Source organism: Mya arenaria, chromosome 6 (assembly GCF_026914265.1).
Source record: "Mya arenaria isolate MELC-2E11 chromosome 6, ASM2691426v1".
In the NCBI taxonomy this organism is placed as follows: domain Eukaryota; kingdom Metazoa; phylum Mollusca; class Bivalvia; order Myida; family Myidae; genus Mya; species Mya arenaria.
In genome coordinates this window covers 76,730,904-76,751,299 of record NC_069127.1, presented here as the reverse complement: position 1 = coordinate 76,751,299, position 20,396 = coordinate 76,730,904, and the positions used below count along the sequence as shown (strand labels likewise).

At 33.8% G+C, this 20,396-nt stretch overlaps 1 protein-coding gene across 1 annotated transcript in view; it reads right to left on the bottom strand.

Annotated features, from left to right (window-relative positions):
- Nucleotides 1-19,566, bottom strand: part of LOC128239117 (uncharacterized) — a 45,140-nt gene extending 25,574 nt beyond the window's left edge. The window contains exons 1-7 of the mRNA XM_052955602.1: nucleotides 19,374-19,566; nucleotides 17,124-17,172; nucleotides 15,462-15,487; nucleotides 14,585-14,684; nucleotides 12,380-12,517; nucleotides 11,671-12,003; nucleotides 10,851-10,961 (exon numbers count right to left, since the gene is read on the bottom strand). Coding sequence (XP_052811562.1) covers nucleotides 10,851-10,961; nucleotides 11,671-12,003; nucleotides 12,380-12,517; nucleotides 14,585-14,684; nucleotides 15,462-15,487; nucleotides 17,124-17,172; nucleotides 19,374-19,445 — 829 coding nt within the window. The 5' untranslated portion in view covers nucleotides 19,446-19,566. The remainder of the gene's footprint in view (nucleotides 1-10,850; nucleotides 10,962-11,670; nucleotides 12,004-12,379; nucleotides 12,518-14,584; nucleotides 14,685-15,461; nucleotides 15,488-17,123; nucleotides 17,173-19,373) is intronic.
- Between the last annotated feature and the right edge of the window lie 830 nt (nucleotides 19,567-20,396).

Below are 20,396 nucleotides of genomic sequence, written 5' to 3'. Positions count from 1 at the left end.
AAGAGAAGGTTACCCCAAGATGTTTATGAGTGCTGATTTGAGATATGGGTACATTGTCGAGATAAAGTGGGGGTTGATTTTGTTGTTGACGTTTACGAGAAAAGAGAACAGATTCTGTCTTTTATGGATTTAAAGTTACTAGCCATTTCTTCGACCAAGATGATATTTGAGATAGATCATGGTTAAGGTCGGCTGCAGAAGATACGGGATCTTCGACAATAATGAAAAGACTGGTGTCATCTGCGAATAAGCGTATGTTTGCCTTAATGTCATTGACAATGTCATTAATGAAAATAAGGAAGAGCAATGGTCCAAGGATAGATCCTTGAGGAACACCAGCGTTGATAGTGAGGATTCCTGAAGCAGAGTTGGATAGGACTACCCGTTGTTTGCGGTCAGAAAGATAAGAGGAAAACCAATGGAGAAGTGAACCACTTATACCAATGGATGACAGCTTATGAAGAAGGCCATGATGCCAGACTCGGTCGAACGCCTTTGAAACGTCACAAAAGACAGCCCTTACTTCTTTCCCTTCATCTAAGGCTTTGCTGACGTCGTTGTAAAAGAAAGCTAACTGGTTGACGCTAGAATCGCCTTTGATGAAACCAGATTGGAAGGATGTAAGTATTTTATTCGAGATGACGTAGTTGTAGAGGTGTTTGTGGATACAGCGCTCCATGAGTTTGCCAATACAACTTAGAAGTGATATTGGTCTATAATTGCAGGGACTAGATGGATCAGATTTTTTGAAAATGGGGCAGACGTTCGCCAACTTCCATGGAGAAGGGAAGGTAGAGTTTGCCAACAATCTGTTAAAATATTTCGAGAGAGGCACAGGAAGTTCGTCTTTGCCCTCTTTAATAAGTTTAAGACTAATCGAGTCAGGACCACTGGCTTTACTAGGATCAATACAGGAAATTGCATCTCTAACGTCCTGGCTTGTCAACAATATTTGTGAGAGGAAAGTGGATGGAACGTTCTCAACTGTAAAAGGGGGATGTTGCTGGGGTTCTATGGTTGATTGTTTGCTAAAGTATGAGTTTAGAAGGTCTGCCTTTTCTTCATCGGACTCTGCCTTAATTGTTCCATCAATAAGAGTTGGAATTGGTGAAGATGTTTGTTTTTGAGTTAGTTGTTTAGCTAGTTTGAACCATACTTTAGTTGTTAGGTTATCAGAGTTAATTTTGTTTATTATTTTATGTTCGTATTCCTTTTTAATTTTTCGAATTATATTTGTTGTTTCGTTGCGATAGTTTCTGAATTGTTCCCAAGCCAGTGCATTATTTGAAAGTTTAGCTTTTCGGTGTAATTTGTTACGTTTTCTGATTCGTTGTTTTACCTCTTTGTTTATCCAAGGAACGTCGCCTGGACGAATAGTTACGTTTTTATTTGGAATACTCTCAGAGGCTGATTTTAAGATTGAGCTAGCGATTGTGTCTGCCGTAGCATCTAGATTTTGATTGTTTTCGATGAACGACCAGTCGGTGGATCTGAGTTTATCGTTATATTTTACATAATCGCCTTTGTCATATAACCATATTTGGCGCTGAAAGTGAGTCTGCTTAGGTTTTGTGAATTTTAAGACAGCAACAGTCGGACAGTGAAACCGGACAAGATTTGGAACAAAAGGATCTGCGACGAAACTTGAAATAACTTGATTAGTGTGTTTAATGAACATGAGGTCAATAAGTGAACTAGAGTGCTCGGTGAAGTGAGTTGGCGAGTTAATGAGCTGTTCAGAATTTAGGGAGTCTATCAATCTACACATTTTATTTGACGAATTCAAGCTAATGTTGATGTTAAAATCACCTGCTACAAGTATGTTGTCAACATGCTGGTTGAATGCTTGGTCGAGTGAATGTTCCATGTTAAGCCACTGTGTGTTGTTTGAGTTAGGAGGTCGATAGATTCCGCCCACAAGTAATTTGCGCTGGCATACATGTATTTCAACCCAAACCGCTTCGACACATCAAGATCATTTCGTTGAATTGCATGCAGAGTATCTCGGACATATATTGCGACACCCCCACCAAGACGATCGTTTCTGTCATAACGAAATGGTTTTTTAAAGTTTGGGAGTTCGACATCTTCGTCTGAAATTTTATTTGACAGCCATGTTTCAGTAAGGACAAGAATATCGTACGGTTGTGCTTCTACTGTTAGAATGTCAAGTTTTGGTTTCAGACTTTGTATGTTCAGATTCATGATGCTCAGACCACTATTGGTTAGTGCTGCATATGAATTTAATGAGGAGTTCAAGCTATCAGAGTTTGTCGAAGGACCAGGATTAAGCTCAATATCGCCCGATCTGCTGATGAGCAGTGTGGCGATGTACATGAAAACTAGAACAAAGTACATTAATGAAGCCAGGGATGCTACAAGTTGGCGAGTTAAATAAGAAAAACTATTTGAGATTAGCATCTAGAAAGTTGGTCGTTAAATCATAATCTGTCGCCAGCTGAAATTGAAGGGGCGTCCGATTTCCCTACAATATCGCACCAACAGTGAATCGATGATCGATGGCAGTGTGTGTGTGTGACAAAACAAAAATATGAAGAAAAGGAAGACAATTGAAAAAAGACATTGCCATAGCAAAACTGTTGATATATGTGGAGGGGACATTTATAAATACATAATACATTTTAAGTTGCCAGTATGTTAAAGATGGTAAACTCCATGGAGTTGAAAAGTATAAGTTAAGATTGAAATATGTGATATAGTAAGTATACGAGAAATACGAGAGGTGCATTGTTGTCATTATCTGTTGATTAAACACTAAAAAATCCAGTCTGGTTTTTAACAAGTATCAATAAAATTTAAACAACAAAGAAAAAATAAGAAAACAAAAACAAAAAAACAAATACAGATTTTGAGCAATGTGTTTGAACGTGTACCTTTACAACGGTTTTATTATTATATATTAAAAAACAAACAAACAAAAAACAAAAAAAACACCTTTGTCTAGAAAGAAAACAAGTATCAAAATGCTTACAAATCGACGTACAAGAGAAATAAAAAGTAATGAACATCATAAGTGTACCTTTAGCTAAATAAACAAACAAACAAATAATCAATAAAGTAGAAATAATAATAATAATAATTAAGGCTACACTTTTATCTATGTACCAATTATGAGACTGAACAAATAAATACAGCAGCGACTCACAGCAACATCAAGCTTAAGTAACAATTACAGGATATAGTCAGATAAAAAAGATCAGGCACACAGACACACACGCACACGCATGCACGCACGCACCCACACGCGCGCGCGCGCACACACACACGCACGCATGCACGCACGCACGCACGCACACACACGAGATTATCTGTTTACAAAGTCATGTGCATTAGATTACTTCTTAAATAATGTTGAAAAGTAATATTTCATTTATTGTAGTAATTTTTAAGGATCGTTTGTTTGTTTTAAGTCGCTGTATAATGTTCGATTATACAATAAAGACACATTGTCGGTATTGCTTACATCCTTATAAATGTTCAATAATGCTTATATCGCTATAAACAAACATGACAGCATCAGACTAGTAATATGTTAATTGTTCGATTAGAGTATTTCAACTTTATTTAATACAACGTTGCTTATATCGTTAAACAGTGGGTAAATTATTTAGTCAATACAAACACAAGTATGCTATCGACGCTGGTGTGAATAGTCTATCCGTATAAACACTTGGGAATCGAAGCGTTACAATTTTATGTAAACTGCGGAGCAGAAAGTTACGTCTACTAATTAAATTTGGCTAATTCGCCCATCGACTCGCATCTATGCACTTTGTCGGAGTTGTCCTTAATCAGAATAACGCCATTGGATGTCCAGGCAGACTGGACCCGTTTGTTCTTCACAAGACGTCTTGCATGGTAATATACTTCACCACGTGTTTTGGTAAGTTCCTCGTTAATGAACACACGCTCAAGGATCTTCGAGTGTTTCAGTTGAGAACGATGAGTGAAGACAACTTGCCTAGCTCGGTACGATGTGAACTTAATGATAATGTCTCTTGGACGTGAGTTAAGCTGCTTGTTGGAACTAGTCGACTGGCCAGGGGAGGACTTCTCAGAGGAAGGTTTTGGTTTTCCAAGACGGTGCATGTTGTCAATGTCGTGAATATCAATGTCAACTTTGATCTCGGTTGACAGACACTTGAATATTGCATCCATAGACTCGCCTTGCTCCTCCTTGATGCCAGAGACCCGTAAACAATTCCGTCTACTGTACTGATTGTTGGTATCGTCCTGTTTTTCTAGGATGTCAATCCGACGCTCAAGTTGCGCGATTCTATCATTAAGTGAAGCATTATCGTGCTGAAGGGCCGATATCTTACTGTCGACATCTCCAAGCACTTTAGATACGACGGCAGTCACCATGTCGGTTAACTTCGAGTCAAATGTGGCTTGCAAAACTTCTGCTATTTTCATAATCTGGGTGTCGTTTAAAGTAATTTCAACATTTTCAGCCATAATTGAGGAGGTAGAGTCAGAAGACAATATTCGTGACTTTTTAATATCAACTAAATCTAGTGGTGATGAAGCTTCACGTTTTTTGTCACAATTGCTAGGGGTGTGGCTCATGATAGGAACGCTACTTTTGTCGCGCAGTGTAGATACAGACACATGAAGCGTGGCAGGTATGAGTTCTCGTGCTTTGACCGAAATACCAGGTGCAAACAGAATGTTTACAAACCCGTGAAGCGTGACACAGGTAGATATTAAATAAACGTTGTATCTAAGTCAAAAAAGCAAAAAGGAAGTCACCTCTTAGCACAATTTAATCCATGATACATTCACGCACACTCGTATAAGCTCTGAATAGTCCCGTAACTAAGTTTCACTGAATAATTTGCAAAAATGTCCCTCGAACAAAGGTGTGACTAAACCATTACACTGACCGGAAACGGAAAAATGAATGCATATTAGTTATAGAGTTTGTAACTCACAACTACTCATAATTGTTTGAGTACTGCAAGTGATATTTAAATTTCCATAACTCAAACTTAAGGCGATTTTTAAAACAGAAATCTGAAATAAGTAGTTAACATTTTTATCTAAACAAAAACCACTCATTAAAAGCTAAGAATGCAATCTCCTTTAAACACAATAAAAAAGTACAATTACATAAATAAATAAACATGTAACGTGCATGAAAATGACTCCAAAAAGTCCCTTGGCTCAGTACCATCATTATATCATTAATATGTCTGTATTTTGGGCTTGCGACCTTTCATGACAAAAACACATTCGTATTCGAATAAGATCTGCCCTGAAATTGACTGTTGCAAAATCAGCAATGAAATAATTTTAAATGTCTTTATATTTCATACTAAGACTAGAAAACAATCATGTTCATATGCTTGGAAACGTGTTTGATATGAACAAAAACAACTATTTTACAATATTCTTTCAAAGTTATAGAATTTTAAAATCCAAGCATGGAACAGTTCTCTTTGACCTTGAATGTTTTGTTTCAAAGTTGATGCATGACGGTGATGTCAAACTTAGCAAACCAACTAAGAATTATATATGAATAATGATGCATGTTTATAATATTGATATTTGACCCACACTTATATATGATATATAAGTCTTGAACGCGATACACTGTCTACTCATGGTGAACATTGCCATGAGAAGCCAAAATACAAAAGATTTGGACCAATGACACTGACCGTGACCTTAAGTGTTGACCTATATACATGGGTATTACATGCGAACCGCCGTCTTACATGTTGAACATGAGTGCCAAATCATTTTAAATTCACACTAAGCATGGCCAGGTTATGGACAAGCCAAAATGCAAGGGAATTTAATTAATGGCCGTTGAGAATGACTTTGCATGCTACACGCTTTCCTGTAATGGTTACAAGACTGTTGTGTTGTAAGTTGTTTTAAAATCCGTATATATTGCCAAGTCACAATCCGGACAAGCTAAAATCGGTTGGACGGCCGCACGCACACACAGCGATCCACGATTGTGACACCTTTGTTTAGATCACTACTATCGGGCTCGACAAAATGACACTATAGTTAAACAATCATTAAGATGGTGGTCTCAGAGTCGGGTCAATCTATAGGGATTTTTAATTAAAAATACAACAAATAAACGTTTACCATTTTCACAAACAGGTTTTAAGATTTTGAAATAAGCTATATTAGAGAAACTGTTAGAACGATATTTGATAATTTTAATGAAAACAAATTACCCGTGTTAAAATTCTTTGCATATTTTGAAAAGGCATTTGATAGTGTAAATCATGAATTTATGATGAACTGTTTTGAAACAAAATGAATATCTGAGACAATATCATCAAATGGATAAAACTATTTTAGAATTCTACAAAAGTGTCAGCCAAGGCTACCCCTTATCCTCATCTATCGTTATATCTGTTTTTATTACATTATATAAGCAAAAATAATAAAATAAAATGTTGTTGTTTTTTGTGAAATAGAATTCAAGCATATTTTTTCGCTGACGACGCAACTTTTTAACAATAGAAATCAAAAATCATTTGATGGTCTAAACTTAACAAAATCAGTCGTTTTGCGAGTGGGATCTATCAAAACACAAATATACAATTCTGTAAATATATGCCTTTTTGGTGGAGTGAATAAAGCGCAAAATCTCTTTAAATAAACTTTTCACCTGAAAGGATATAAGTAATAATTTACTACCATATACAAGGTTCAAATAGAGGCCTGCAGAGATTTCAAAATCAAAGAAAAAAGACTACTCCAAAGAAACAAACTTAAACGAATGTTATACGATGTATAAAATCCAATTCGAATTAATAAATGACGTTAACTTACCTGACGCTCCTTACATTCTATCATTTAAAATGACACTCGTATTTATAATTGAGCCGCATCGCGCGATTTTGGGCCTTCGGACATAATTATTACAAAGGAAATAATCATTAATAAAAAAAAGCCAAAACTAATGATTTTTCTATATAAATCAATTTCTTCCTGACTTCTTTCTTTTTAAGGTTTGTCATTGGTGCATCATTTTCTCGATAATTTATGACCATTAGTTTACTCATGTTTCCATAGCAACCATGGATTTCGTCCTGACATATTTTGACTGGATTGATAGTCTGTGTTTAAAACGGCCAAATGTATTTAAAATACAAAAATGATTCATTATTATTATCTTAATTTATGTTCCTTAAAGATTCTGTGATAAGAAAATAATTTAAATTATAAGCTAGTTGTAATATTGATACAATAATTTTGCACGTCATTTGAAAAATGCACTTTCATTACGATGTCATTTGAATGACGTCAAATTTAGTATTCAAAATGCGCAATACATGATCTCACTTGTAAACACGTAACTTACGCAATTTAAGTGATATCAACATGAACATTTCTGAATATCTTTCTGAAAGTACATGGCATTCAAATACCTTAAAACATTGTAATAGCAAAAATATGTCCGAAGGCCCAAAATCGCGCGACGCGGCTCAATTAATACATGCACATGTATAACACAATAAATCATGAGTGATAAACCTTTAGCTACTTACTTAATGATACATTTATGTTTTTTTCTTATTTCTGAAAACAAAATTGTAACCGTGTATTTAATAGCTGAAAACGCACAAATGTTAAATCAACTATCGTATCATAAGCTAGAAAAGCCTTGTTTCTGCACCTTTCTTTCAAAATAAACACGGTATTCTTAACAAGAACCATTGTTTTCGATATCTATTCATCCTTTTCGACAAATTAAAACAAATGTATTAATTGTGATACGTCTTACTGTTAAAGTGCATCTTTAAATATAAACTGAAAGCAGCAGTATATTGATTTTTGTAATTGTAATATAGAAACTTAAGAGTATTTATTTTGGGCGTGTTCAATAACTCAGGATTGATGGTGTAAGCTTAGCAACTTTTAGAAAGAAAATGGTATTGCCAATGTCATTACAAGATGTTAAGCTGCTTTGGAGAATTTAAGCATAAATTGTTTAATTGTTTCACACGCTTAAATGTTCACTAATAAGTACAAATTATATCAAATATAACAGGGTCTTCCTTTTCTGTTCTCCACATGTATAAGCTATCTTTACTATGTGTATGCGTGCTGGAATGTGTGTGTTTCTCGTGTGCATATAGGAATAAATATAGCTGCATGTGTATTAGGAGGAGGAGGAGGAGGACAAGGAGGAGGGGAGGGGCGGAGAAGAAGAAGAAGACCTGTATAAACATAAACATTGTTTAAGCCAACATGACCCATGGTCAAATTTATATGATGATTATGTTAGTTTAAACATATTTTATTCATCAACGTATACACACATATTATAAAGACAAAGAGAAAACACATGTACAATCTAGAAAAGGATTAGAACGAAGGATAAATATATCTTAAAATGTTATTCTCCAAACTTTAGCAGAAGTACATATTTAATGACGGACATTTGTACAGCTTACAATGTAGATGACACAATGATATTGATATTGTTGGATTAGATCAGATGGTAATGTTTAATGTGATTTGGCTTCATTTAATTTTATTAAATATTTAAAGATTTTTTACATACGATGTACTCAGACAAGAAAGTAGTTAAAGGTTAAACATTTTGTGTGATAAACAAAGCTATAATAAGCTTAGTTTATTTTCACTTTTCAAATACAAAAGTCGTTAATTTTGAGAGCAGAATAAGATAGTAAAGAGGATAAGAATGAAGAAAGAGGGTAGGGTGGTTTGTTGGTTTAGATGAACAACTTCCAGTGCCTTTTCTTCACTGAGCCCTAATTGGTAGTATTAAATAACATGTACACAGAAAGGAGATAATCCTGGAAGGGATTGATATTAGGTAGTAAGTGACTGTCACTGGCTATCAAATCTTTTTGTCATTTGAATAAAGAGGTGAACTGCATCGAACAGTGTCTTATTTTGTTCTTCTGTGAGGGCAGTGTCACCGTATAGTAAATTGCGAAGCGTTGCGTTAGTCAAAGCCTCCACAGAATTGAAAAGAAGTCTCCTTTGTTCAGTATAAAGGGGAAAGATAAGAAGATAATGATATGTTGTTTCCTGAACTCCACACGCACAAAAGGATGAGGGCATAATATTTTTAACAAAAAGGTGATGGTTCAATGAACTGCATTCGTTCCGTAAGCGAGTGTGAATGACCTGTAATCGACGTTTCCCATAATAAAACAGAGTATTTGGACAATTCAATGCTGAGATTGATGAAGGAAGGAATAAATTTATATAGAGTGACGTATGTGTACGAATGCTAGAGAAATTGGATGCGTTTCGAAGTAATCTAGTTGATGCTTGACCGACTGTCTGAGGAACCAAACTTGACAGATAATCAGGAGAGAGACCATTTTTCATTTTGTAAAAAAGTAAAAGCTTGTGTTTTTCACGTCTTGTTTCCAAACTCTCAAAGCCAAATTCAATGTGAAGCAGACGCAGAGAAACAAGGCGAGTGCAACCAGTAACAATGCGTTCGCATTCGTTTTGAATTTTATCAAGATCATTTTTTTCATACTGTGTACAATTATTCCAGATGATATCCGCATACTCCAAGATTGGCCTTTTGAAAGAAAAATAAATAACCTCCAGAGACCTCCTATCTAGTTGATAGCGTAGACGTTTCATGATGTTTACTCTAGACTCTCTTTAATATAGTTAATGTGAGTATGCCAATTTCCCTCATTTGAAAGAAAAATACCCAGGTGTTTGTGAGATTCAACAAACGGGATTTCAGTGTCAAACATGTACACAGACGGATGAATGGGTTTGTTTCGATTTCGAGATATGACCACTGTTTCAGATTTGTTGGAATTGAACTTTACAAGCCACTTATCAGCCCAAATAGATATTTTGTTTATATCTGTCTGTAGTTTTAAAGCTGCAGTCTGGGGGGGGGGGGGGGGGGGTCCACTATAACAAATAGACTTCTATCATCAGCAAATAGGTTGACATTTGAATTTATCTCGTTTACTATGTCATTTATGTATATAAGACATAAAAGAGGACCCAAAATTGAGCCCTGGGGAACTCCAGCTTCAATTGATTTTTATGCCAAAGTGGCTCCCGGAATGACCACACACTGGCGCCTGCTTTACTTATATCAAAAAAGACAACTCGCATTTGAATTGAAACAGTAGAATCACCTGTTAGAAAGCCGGATTGGGATCGAGTAAAAAACTGGTATCACGAAGAAAGTTGAATACATGTTTAAATATAATTCTTTCAAAGACTTTCTCCATAGTGTTCAAAAGAGAGATTGGGCGATAATTTGATGGGTTGGAAGGATCCCCCTTTTTAAAGACAGCGCAAACATTTCCAATTAGACGGAACAATACAAAAAGTTAAAGAAGCATTGAACAATTCGCACAAAGGCTTGCTAGGTTCTGAAGAAGCTTCAAGTAAAATACGATTATCAATGCCATCAGGCCCAGATGCTTTACCAATCGAGATACTACTTATAGCATCTTTGACTTCGGAAGGTTCGATAACAATCGAATCAAGTTTAGCATCATCATTAGTTAAATCAAGTTCAGGTAATACTTGAGTTGAATCGTCAACGTAGGTCTGAAATACAAAGAAATCATTAAGGATTTCGGCCTTGCCTTGGTCGTCTGCAACGCACTGACCATCTAATGGGTTGAGTAGTGGAGGAATACCTCGTGATTTAACCGGAGTGATAAATGATTATGTTCGAAGTGCATTTATCTTTGCAGAAAAAGTAAATGAATTACTAATTATACACACCATAAGACAAAAATTTGGTGCCATATTGGCTGGGCCGAAGTTTCTTGTTGCCGAATTGTCCCGTTATGTGAATACAGGACAGACAGACGTAATTTGTAACATACCAATTCCAGTTGCAGCAGCCACAGATTGGTACTTCGGCTGCATTAGCTGGGAGTCTGATTTTGAGCGAGTCCCAGGAGTCATCATAGAAGGATTCTCCTTCAATGTGTTTTCTGTATTGAACATGAACATTTTTGTTTTGCTTAGTGTAAATTAACTAATCTGAATATGAAATTCATGATAATGCATATTATCTTAAATTGATAATGCAGCTTAAAAAATCTTTGGTGGACCAACTGTCAACAATTTATATCTAAGTACACTCATTTAATGATTATGATCAAAAAATATAATATAAATACTTATACTTTGGAATAAAACCATAATTATCAGCATTGAATATATCCATGCTAGAGTAGTAATAAAAAATGAGGGATGGTCGCGGTATTTAAACGACATTAGTACTGCCTTGAATCTCTTTCATGTTAAATGAGAAATAAAAGACTTTTAATAATTGTTTAATTACTAGTAAATGTAGAATCCAATTACCCACACATTGGTGCAAAATTGCAATACAATAACTTTGGTAATAGCATTTTGGTGGTTAAAAATATGGCTAAAATGTAGCTAGTATACCGCAAAATTCGTACGACTTTACTTAAACCTTAACATCACTTTTCAGTTGATCCAAAATTTGGATTGTAACACACCAATTTCAGCAGGCTATCGGTTTTATTTATGTCTATCCCTTTGAATGGTCATTGCTTCCAGCGTTCCTTATGAGATATCAATGAAGACGGACAAAAGTCGTTTAAAGCAAGTCTGAGGACAGACGGATATACAACGTTCATGAATTCTTACCCTTACACTATATGCACATACCTCGGCAAATGCCTTCCAGTAATATGTTGCCAGCACTTTGGTGTCCATGTTGTATAAGTTCTCTTGTTAATATTGGATACCAGTTCGGGTGTTTCCCTGAAACTCTTTCTAATAATAACTCAGAGGCTTCAATAGATCCACTGTTCGACATCACGCATTCTATTTCCTCTTTGTCGTCTGATATTATTATGTCGTGGTACAAGAGATGTGCCATAATTTCTCGGGGGTTAATCAAATTTCGAAGCTGTGGCATCATTATTCTTATGTATTCCCTCTCATCGGTGTCATCCTTGACCTTTTGGCGTCTTATTTTCTTTACCAGACAAATGTATTCTGTATAAGGTAATTACCGTTTTAAAATCAGTAAAGTTATAACATATGTCGGAAATGATTGAACCTGGTAATATTGATGCAAACACATGCTATACAATTTAGCTTTAACAAACCTGCCCGAGGTCGCTTTACAGTAAAGTAATATAACAAATTTAATTTATAGTTTGTTTTCCTACCGGTTTTGAATAATGGTTATGTGATCTCAACACATTCTAAATGAGCTGAAGTAAGTTATGTTTGTCGTTTTGATACAAGTGATACCTCGTCCAGAATGTATTGTTCTTAGTAAGCATGCCATTGTGTTCCTTGTTAATTAAGCATAAATACACAAGAATATATAAACTATGCGTTGTATAGTGAAAAAAGGTTTTAATACTGGTTTTCTCAAGAGCGTTGATGAACTCTCGCCATTTGCCTTGATCAGGGGATGATCTAATACAGTCCAAAAGCAGGTCTGTCGCAGGAGCTGGACCACTTTCTCCTAGTCTTTTTATCGCATCTTTATCAGTGTCATCTGGTGAAATGTCAATATAAAAAGTGCCATTACTGTATAAAATGTTGAACAACTGACATGGTTACGTTATAGTAGTTGTCATATACGATAACGGTTAGATCAAACAAACTGCTTTTAATTGATTGTAGACTTTAATCATCTTCTGTCAATGAAACGAACACATATGATATAGTTTATCTACAGACGAAAGTAATGATCCATTTTTAAATATAGCCATTTCTGTTAACACTTAAAACCATCGAACTAGGTAAAATATCAATTTGATTGTACAAATTCTCGAAAATTTTACCCTTAAAGACTAATGAAAGGTCCCTGTACTTCAGTACAACCGTTATAGTACGATGAAATCTGAATGGACAAGCCCAGTCAAACAATTTTTTAAGCATAAACCCTCTTTAGAGAAATAAGATAGGGCCATAAAGACACTGGACGTGTGAAACAGCACTAAAACACCACAAAAATTCGACACACGCATTTGAATAGCTTCGAATATCCAACGACCAAATACAATCAGCCGGAGCAGTTATGTAACAAGGTACGATGCATTCATTCAAAAACATCCATTTGACATAAATTGCTTTATTATATTCAAAGCTTTACTCTATTCATCATTTATGTCGAAATTATAATTGAAATTTTTTTGAAAAAGATAATCCTCAATGTATGAGAGCTAGATTCTTGCATTAACATGCAGGCTACTGTCCTTTAAGGGAATAGAAATTCACCCATGTCCGACTATTCTTTCGTTCACTTAATCGATATACAGTAAAAGGAGAAGGATACTAACATCTTTCAAACTAAGATCACCTCGCTGGTCATAAAAAGTTATGGTCAATTTTCACCCTCAGCTGAAGATTAAAAAGTATGATCTTGATCATACGTTTTTGATGAATTTAGTTTTAGTTCTTCAAGGAACATTAATTTGGTATTTTCAGTAAGTTGAGGATTATTTACAATATATCAATTTATCTAAAAATGTTGTATTCAAGTTTTGGTTATATTTAGTTTTGTGTGGTTGTTTCATGTTTCTGATTGTTGGATGTGTTCTATGTCATTGACTTTGACCCTATACCATTAAACCGGGTAAATTGTTTTGAGATGTTGAAATTGTATTTAATCTCGTAACACTATCAATCAAAGGGCTTCTCGAACTAGTGTTTTCACTCCTTGGGGAAGAATGTGACGTCATTGTATTGTGCTTGTGCTATGTAAAGGCAGATGCGCCGACCTTCCATAGTTTTGTTACTTGTTATGTGCAATACCACAAGCATCTGTATATTCAATATTGTTGTTGTATATCGCACGAAATTTGCAACAAAGTGAGTTTTAAAAAAGTACATATCAACGCAGACATTAATATAAAAATAAGAACTGTCTATACCAGCAATACGTGAACAATGTCGTGGTCCATTAGGCAATGCACGGCTTTGAATACGAAAGCAACCCAAATAAGGATTGAACAATGCGTGTTTAAGGGATTCGCTTATGTTCTTTAAAAAAAGCACATTTTATTGTATGACAAAATTAAGCGTTACAAACATTTAGTGTGTTAAAACTAAAATACAGACGGATAAAACCCTTCAATAAGGTTGTTTTGATTTGCATGATTTTGAAAAACGTTACTACCACTTTTTCAACATATCAATTTATAATTATGTTTGTGTATGCGTCCTAGTGGGCGTGTGGTTTTGTCGACAGTTTTATATTTTTTCCTTGACTGTACCGGATTAGCTTCGATCCAAACTACAATCAGAATAATTACTTCAAATGTATTCTCCACAATTTCGGTATCAATGAGTATAATAGTCACAATATAAATGTTTTCAGATGCATTACCGAGGAACAATGCTGCCAAAACATGACATTACCTTTAAAGCAGTCAAATGATAAGGCTACTGCTATGCATATGGTTTTCCCAATACTATGTTTAAATGGCATATATTCTATTATGTACATGTCCTTTGTTTATGGGACTGAACCAAACATTCATTTTATAGATGCAGGTTGGGATATTTTATGATCACCATTCAACACCTCATACGACAACCTTAAGTAAATAACTCTCACCCATCAAGAACAGCAAGTGAAGAATTTGTTTCGGAATCAAACGGAGTCGAATGTCGTTTCTGTAAATATCAACAAGCTTTTGATATTCCGGTACCTCCACCTGTAAACAAATTGATGAACTGTTGGAATACATTTTCTGTATTGGTATAATTTATATATTGCGCATGCCAGTTAACCACAACTGTAGATGTTAATGTACAGTAACATGTATATAAAATTAAGAAAAAACAATTAAGAGCGGCTTCAAACAATGCTTCACTGTTCAGTCAAGAAAATGAGTTCATATGAATCCCAAAGAAAAATGAAACTGTTGAAAACATAGTTGCTATTAACGCTTTCAAAAAGCATGTGCTTTCAAAATAAGTAGTATGCATTCCAAAATGCGTTAGTCAATCTCTGAAACAACGTTGCAATTACGGCAATGTGCATCTTATACGAAAACCTTGTTTCATCAGCTGATCATATAAATATTAAGTTTACTGCAGATTTTAGAGATAGTTCAGTTTAAAGAAAATTCCTCTAACTAATGCTAATGTAATTCCGGAGTTGAAACAGAAAATGATTGAACGTGTACTTCTTGACAAAAATGCATTTATTATATGAGAAAATAAAAGATAAAGATTTGAGCCTTTGTTATTGGTTTTTACATAATGGTTCATTCCATAAAGACAAATACATTAATCAGTTTTATATTCAGGTAAATACAATTCACGATCTCCCAATTTACAAAGACAAATATTTAGTTTTTATTTACCTTACCAGTTGTTTTTATTCTATTGAAATTATTAATATAATCGTTTAAAATACCATCTTGAATTAGACATGAACACATTTAGTACAATTATTTAAAGATATTTTAGCCACTTAAAAACCCTACCTCGGAATTATGTCTTCGTCCTCCCCCTGAAAATAAAAAAGTTAAATACTTAGTGACACGTCCTGTAGGGTTTTAGAAAATGAGTTATAGGTGGGCGCTGCAGCTGTTCTTGGAGCAACAATCTGCACTAATAAAGAACGGTATGTGCACCCTTCTGCCTTCTAAGAATTGATAAATTTATATAATTTGATAGTTCCTTTCTCTTGTTCATGCATTAGGTATTTGATTTTAAATACCTATACACTTAATATTGAAACTCAACAACTCAAATTAACCTGATTTCAAACCCTGGATGGCATGTGCTTTTACAATTATTAGGACGCTTACCCTTTTCTGCAGCCTTCTGCCCTTTGTAAAACCTGTCTAAAGCCCTACATGTGTATCTACCTAGTTTCATATTGTATAGGGAAACTAACAATATAATAAAATCTACAGGAACAAGTCCAATAGCAAAATATATATTTAATAATAATATTAATATTTTAGATATTAAAAGACGACACAATATTATGTAGATAAATGATGCATTCAAATATCTGAATAAATGATAGAGAAGGCTAACAGAAATAGTTCTCCAAGCGATTAACGGAAAACTGTTATAATATTGGAACTAAGGCTAAGCCATCCGATCGTTTTGAAATAATATTGGATAGTTTTTTTTTAAATTAAAGTTGATTTTCTTGTCCTTATTTCAATCATTTCTAATTTCTTTATATGATGAGCAGTGTGATTTATTTGGAAATGACTAAACACTAAAACAATTCATTTACCGTTGGTTGTTTTGTTCTCAATATGGCAAATAATGAGAATGGTATATGGATTTCAAGTCCAAAAGACCGTGCAAATATTTAAAACTTCGTTCAAGGAATAACATATAACATATAACAAGACGCAAGCTGTCATTCAACCATTCTATTGACAATTAGTGGTATCATATTTCTTTAGTAAATATAAGAAAAGCATGGTTGTATTTGATAGATGTAACTACTGTAAACGTTCATGCATTTATAAGCGAAGTAAAGTGTAGTATAATAGATACATTTGAATGGAAGTGGAAATGGAAGTGAATATAATATAAAAGCGATTTTAATTGAACGATATTCACAAGTAGTACCTTTAGAAATGCCCTTTATAGTACCGACAGTGTGCAGAATTTACGGGAAAATATGTCGTAAAATCAGTTGAAAATAAAAGAAATTTAAAATATGTGACTTTATAATTAATAAGAACACCGTTTTACTGCATGGTTCAATAGATAAGAGGAACTCCTTCACATTTTTAACATTCGCATTTTAGACAGAACAAAAAAATAACAAATATGGTTCCTAATTAGGCTTGTAGTTTTAATGTTCCAATAATTTAAGCTGAAATTGTATGGACTGATTAAAAATTGACAAAAAGAAAAAGCAATACACGTTTTTATCTTTTTTTGATGAACATAAACGTTAAATTATGTTTCAGATTTAAAGTGGGCGTGATGGTTACTGAGAACAGACCCGCGTCATGGCAACGAAATACTTCAAACTGACATCATTTACATGTTATTTTTATCACATATTCATGATCTTAAGGTGAAGATTAAAGACACTAGGTGTGGTGTGCCAGAATATATATAATATAAGGTGGTGTGACGTTCGAAATTAAACACTGAACTGTTCTTACCAAACGGCGTGGGTTCATAATATGCATTTGAAGGCTGACAGTATCTTTCCTGAAATAATTTAATCATTTTTTATATTAACAGATATAACAATGTCATATTACTTCGACATGATTAAGAACAAAAGCCTCCATCTCAAAATAAACCCTTGTGTTTTTGGTTCAATGTAAAAGTATTTTTAAAATATTATTGGAACAGATTTTCAATTTCAATAATATTTAATATACTATATTCCCAGCTGTTTTGTATACACGACTTTAAAAACTTATATGTATTTCAACATTAAACACATTATACAAATTGTCTAATTTTCAGAATCTAATTATTTGAATATGTTAATAGGAAGTTATCAAATTGTATTGAATGTTTAAAACAACTTGATTGACAATGATTGTTAAAATTGGTCGGGTTTCTGATTTGAACATACAAATCAGGTTTTTCACTTCTCGCTAGGCAAGAAATTACCTGTTTTAAGTTTTGTGTCATTTAAGTGCGAAGTATTTTAGGGACTAACCATATAATTATCAACGGGGTTAAGAGTTTCAAATTTATTCTATAAATAGAAAACAGGTACATTATTGCAGAGTGTATCTTGTCATTTAACGCAAAAACAATTGATTGCATATGCATATCGATATGGTATAATGGTCACATATGCGATGTAATTGTTGACATTCCCACGATGAGATCGCCTCGAGTTCGATCCCCGAGGAATTAGCCATTTTCTGTTTTTACTTTTTTATATTGCATTTATGACACATGCTACATTGATAGTGTACTGTAATGTTATATTACGTACGTTTGACGAGAATCAAATGCTGAAATCAATGTAGTACAATTTATAAGAAGTATTTTAACGTCTAGGATAGCTCAATGGTTTTGTCAGAGAACTGACTTGTTGAAAGTTGCAAGTTCAAGTCTCACAGGATATTCTCTTTTGTTTTATTGTTGTTACTGTTACTTGAATTCGTTTATGAGGTTCTTTGTAACAAAATTATTATCTGTATTGCGTTGTTATTCGCTTACGTAACAATTTAGTCATATTAAAAACATAGGTTTCAGTATTTTTAATTGAAGTTGTTGCTGCTGTGATGACTGGTATTGCAAACATAATAATGAAATAGCCTGTTTCATCGACTCCGAATAAATATCTTTTCCAAAGACTTTTTATAACAAACGAAACTTAAAAAAATCATGTAATTTATTACATTTTTTACCAACTTCACTTCTATACCATGCTGTATTTCCAATGTACATAATGTTACTTTCAATATTTGCTGATTAAAATGTATTCTAAAATTATACTTAATTTATTCTGAAAACTACATGTGTTTGTCAAGCAGTGGAACTGTGTGCGTGTGGACTGGCCGTACAGCTGGGAAAACTAGTTGTTGTTCTTATCCGTCTTAGATTAATTTAAGCTTATTTTTTTACAACGATTCTGAAACAAGTTATTACAACATTATATTAATTACCCTCGTTGACACGATTTTACCCGATAGTGTAGATTTAGTTGTGTGGTAAACCGGAGGACCAGGAAGAAACCCACTTGTCCGGCTGGGTGACCACAAACCAAACTCACATGCGTCAAGTCGTCCATCCTACGTTTTTTTTAGTTTGCATGCATATAATAAGAAACGACCATTGTAATTACTTCTTTAATTTGTTGCCTATATAAAACTGTATGCCTTTCAATATCCAGGTCACATGTTCATTGTTAAGTTTTGTTATGGTATGTATGTTTGCTATTCATGTCGGAAAATAGCTCATTGAGCTAATGTAACTCATTATCTAATGTATCATATATTCGACGTTTAATAAAGATTTTTGTATCTTGTAATAACAATGTGAATTGCTAGAAAAAAAGAGTCTGCCTATACGATCCAAATTTAGAAAACAATTTTATTCGATGCCAAAATTAAATATCATTTGCAGAGGATCTTCAACATTTAATCTTCACAAATAAGAGATTCAAATATTTTAATCGGTATTTGTCATACTGTTGTCTATTGAACACCCGGCTAGGTGGAGCACATGCACAGCTGTCTTTTTGATAAAACGCTAACGTCAAAGGGTTTGCTTAATGCTATTAGTATATATATTAATGTTATGCCTGCAGAACCTAGCATAACATGGTAAACTAGTTGTTATTCAGTATTAATCATTCATATAAATATTTGCCAGGGTTGAAACTTACATTAAAGTTACGATTGCTATCACTATCAATTAAATTATTGGTAAGCTTTACTTACGTCATACGTTTCCTCAAAGTTGTCATACACAACCTTTTTCTTGTCCTTGTTTTTCTTTTTCCAAAAGTTCATGATTTTCCAAAAGTTAATTAATGAAAACGAAATAGATCGAATTATACAGATTGATAAATTTAGGACATATCAGATGTATAATTGCGTTTTCAGTTACACTTTTCTTACAATTGGCATTTTAGAAAGGACAGTATCGACAACTATTCTATTCAATGATCCGATCGAAAATATACTGAAACTAAAACTAAATCAAATTGGTTTACACTTAATTCACTATTCACTCTCCTTTATTACATGGATAATAGCACTCTGTGACATTCCGTTCGTAATGAATCTAACTTCAACAGACTGTAGTTCTTTTAACCACAATAATTTAGGAGTATACCCTTTTATGATAGTGCCATTCAAAAATTGATTAGGATTACATGCAAATAAGAGTTATGTCATTGACAATATAAACGTGGGTTTGAAAAGCTAAATATTTCACAAATCTTACGAAAGGCTTGCTGGGTATCAGTTTACATTCATGTTTTGTGCCAAAATCTTTCAAATAGCTTAATAAAAGGAAGCGTGTTTAAATATCTGTTGAAATTGATAAAAGTATTAAAACATAATTACTTAATTTCACTTCCTGGCTTAAAGAAATGCAAATAGTATTATAAAGTAAGAAACAGTCATTAAAAAAAGCAATAATTGTTATTTGTACAGTGTTGTTTTCCTATCCATGAAGCACCCCATCTGCGTTTGAATTTAAACGATATCTAAAAACAATCTTACGTAAATTTAAATCCATTTTCAACACACCTCACAAGAACGAAATGATACATGATATGCTTTCTAAAATATTGGTTAACGAAGAGATTAAAATAGACATGGCAATGGCCAATACTCTTCTCTTAATTAAGAAAATCAAACGCTTTACCAGAGATGCACAATTTTAAATGCTTGTTAACATCCCTGAAAAGAGGTTTCATAACACTTGTAGGTACGTGCATTACAAAACGCATGCTT